Here is a 2709-nt window from a genome sequence, read left to right on the forward strand (position 1 = left end):
TGTCCGGAATGGCGTCTTTCAGCCAGGTTTCTGTGAAACACAGAGCAGCAGAGTTTGAAAAATCCTTATTTGTCCGGGAGAGCAGAAGGAGCTCGTCCGTTTTGTTGGGTAGAGAGCGGAGGTTTGCCAGATGGATGCTAGGCAACGGTGTCCCGAATCCGCGCTGTCTGAGCTTCACGAGCGCGCCGGCTCTCTTCCCCCGTCTGCGCGTCCTGAAGCGTTTGATCAGCGCCGCAGCTCCCCCGACTACAATGTCCAGCAAAACATCAGAATAGTTGAAAACCGGTGAAATATCGGGTGGTGTATACTGCCGAATGTTCAGCAATTCGTCTCTGGTGAAACTGATTGCAGGGATATAACTAAAGACAGGACAAACTAACAAAAACATAAAAACAACTGTGGAGCACGCCACGGAGGCAGCCATCAGCGTCGGCGCCATCTTCGACGTGTGTTTTGCTTCTTGTGTTTCTATGCCCATATTTGGTCCTTCCCGTACCCCTACTACCCCCCCCAAAAAAAATCCTTGGGGGGAATATCATCTTTAGAGGCCCTCCTTGGGCAGGACATGGGGACTGGAGCCCTCCTTGGGCTTGACATGGGAACTGGAGCCCTTTCTGGGCTAAACTCGGGGACTGGAGCCCTCACTGGGCTAAACTTGGGGACAGGGGCCCTCTCTGGGCTAAACTCGGGGAATGGAGCCCTCTCTGGGCTAAACTCGGGGACTGGAGGGTCCTGGCGTGGGGTGAGCTGGAGAGGCCCAGTGATTTTCGGGAGGGACTCGATTTATTGTGAGGGAGCGCGGAGCGAGGAACGAGGAGAGCAAGGAGACTTTAATGACATCAAGGGAACCAGGAAAACACACGTAGCAGAGGAGGATGGCATTACAATACCGGACCCAGAACTAAGAACAGGAAACACTTTATATAACCAAGACATGGGGATGACGAGACACACCTGGGATCAATAGAACTGAACTGGGAACACCTGGAACAAATGATAAGGACAGGAACGGGAAGGACCAAATATGGGCATAGAAACACAAGAAGCAAAATACACACAAAACACGGAACAGAGTCTGACATGTGTTAATTTTTAATAAAAAAACAAAACATAATTATAAATTACATAAGTATAACTCGTTAAATTAAAATTCACTTCATTCAGCAGAGGTAAATCAGGTTTGATTCATCACATTAGAGGCTCTGAATTTAGCGAGCATTTTATTTGATGCCGCAGCTGCGCGAGAGAAAACACATTGAGAGACAGAGGAGATGGTCACGGAGGAAGCAGCGCGGCTCTGAAATAACGGAAGATGGAGAGGAGCTTCAAAAGCTGAAAATCTGAATCTGGTTGGTCTGAGATATGGAAAGAGATGCATGGAATGAGGAAACAGATTTATATAATCACGCCAACCAGCATGAAGGAGTCGAGGTGGAAGATTGCCTGATCAAAGACGAAGACAGTCTTGAAAATGTGCAGACGCTGAGAAATATATCCTCACACAGGAACTTCACAGGAATCAGAAAATAAGCCGGCTACAGAAATACAGTGACATCTGAAACGGTTTCAATCCTGAAGACGATCAAGACTGCATCTGTGGAGGTTGTGAAAGTGGACTGTCGATTGCCTTTTTGGCAACATCAGCGATACGCAGAGAAATAAGCAAAATCCAAACCCTGAGGCGACTTTGTAAAAGTGCATTAATGGAAGAAAGAGACAAAAGAGTCAGGAAGAGGATACTGACCCTCCATGAAGTACAAGCTGGCATCGATTCTCCACACGATCTGGCCTTTGTGGGAGCCGCTCACGCCACGACTCTTATAGTCCAGAAAGTTTTCTGACAGAACCTCGTCTGTGAAAGAAAGAGAAATAACAGCAGAAGGTTGTTTTCTCTTGTTCTGCCTCCATTTCAAGGTCAAATAATATGCTACGCTTGCAATAAAACTATTTTAAGTCATTACATTGCTAAGGGCATGAGAAACAAATGGGATTTATTTTAATAAGATATTTTACGTCCTCTGTAAAGGGCATCAGGACTCATTTATTAAGAAAATGAAAAGACACTATAATTTTTTAGGTTCCAGGCTATTTGTTTGAACAAAACTTTGTATAAAGGTACTTCCAGTTATATTATGAAATATATTACCGAACGATTAGATATACTATTTTATACCCATAAATGGGTTTTCCCATTCTATCACATTCAATCTAATTTGCATATTAATGTGTTCTATTGAAAAAAGTGTAATAATTTTTAAAATAATATGAATATTATGAATAATATAATAAAATAATATTATATATATATATATATACACACAACTAATAATGTGAAATATTATTACAATTTAAAATAACTGTTTTCTGTATTAATATATTTTAAAATGCAAATATAGCTGATTCTGATTTGCTGCTCAATTTAATTTAAAGTATTATTGGCGCTTAATTATTAATAATGGGTTCTTTGATGAATAGAAAGTTCAAAGCATTTATTTGAAATAGAAATCTTCTGTAACATTATGAATGTCTTTACTGTCACTTTTGATCAATTTAATGCAACTCTTCTGAATAAAAGTGTTAATTTAGTTTTTATTATTATTATTTTTAATCTTACTTAACCCCAATCTTTTGCAATGTAGGATGGTTTCCACAAAAATATTGTGCAGCACAACTGTTTTCAACATTGATAATAATCAGAAATGTTTATTG

General features: G+C 40.8%; 1 protein-coding gene across 1 annotated transcript in view; it reads right to left on the reverse strand.

Moving 5' to 3' along the window:
* LOC107653791 (E3 ubiquitin-protein ligase HECW1-like) overlaps nucleotides 1–2709 on the reverse strand; it is a 63502-nt gene that overhangs the window by 48340 nt on the left and 12453 nt on the right. Inside the window, exon 3 of the mRNA XM_016440613.1 lies at nucleotides 1745–1852. Coding sequence (XP_016296099.1) covers nucleotides 1745–1852 — 108 coding nt within the window. The remainder of the gene's footprint in view (nucleotides 1–1744; nucleotides 1853–2709) is intronic.

Source organism: Sinocyclocheilus anshuiensis, unplaced genomic scaffold (assembly GCF_001515605.1).
Source record: "Sinocyclocheilus anshuiensis isolate Anshui unplaced genomic scaffold, SAMN03320099.WGS_v1.1 scaffold79, whole genome shotgun sequence".
NCBI lineage: Eukaryota > Metazoa > Chordata > Actinopteri > Cypriniformes > Cyprinidae > Sinocyclocheilus > Sinocyclocheilus anshuiensis.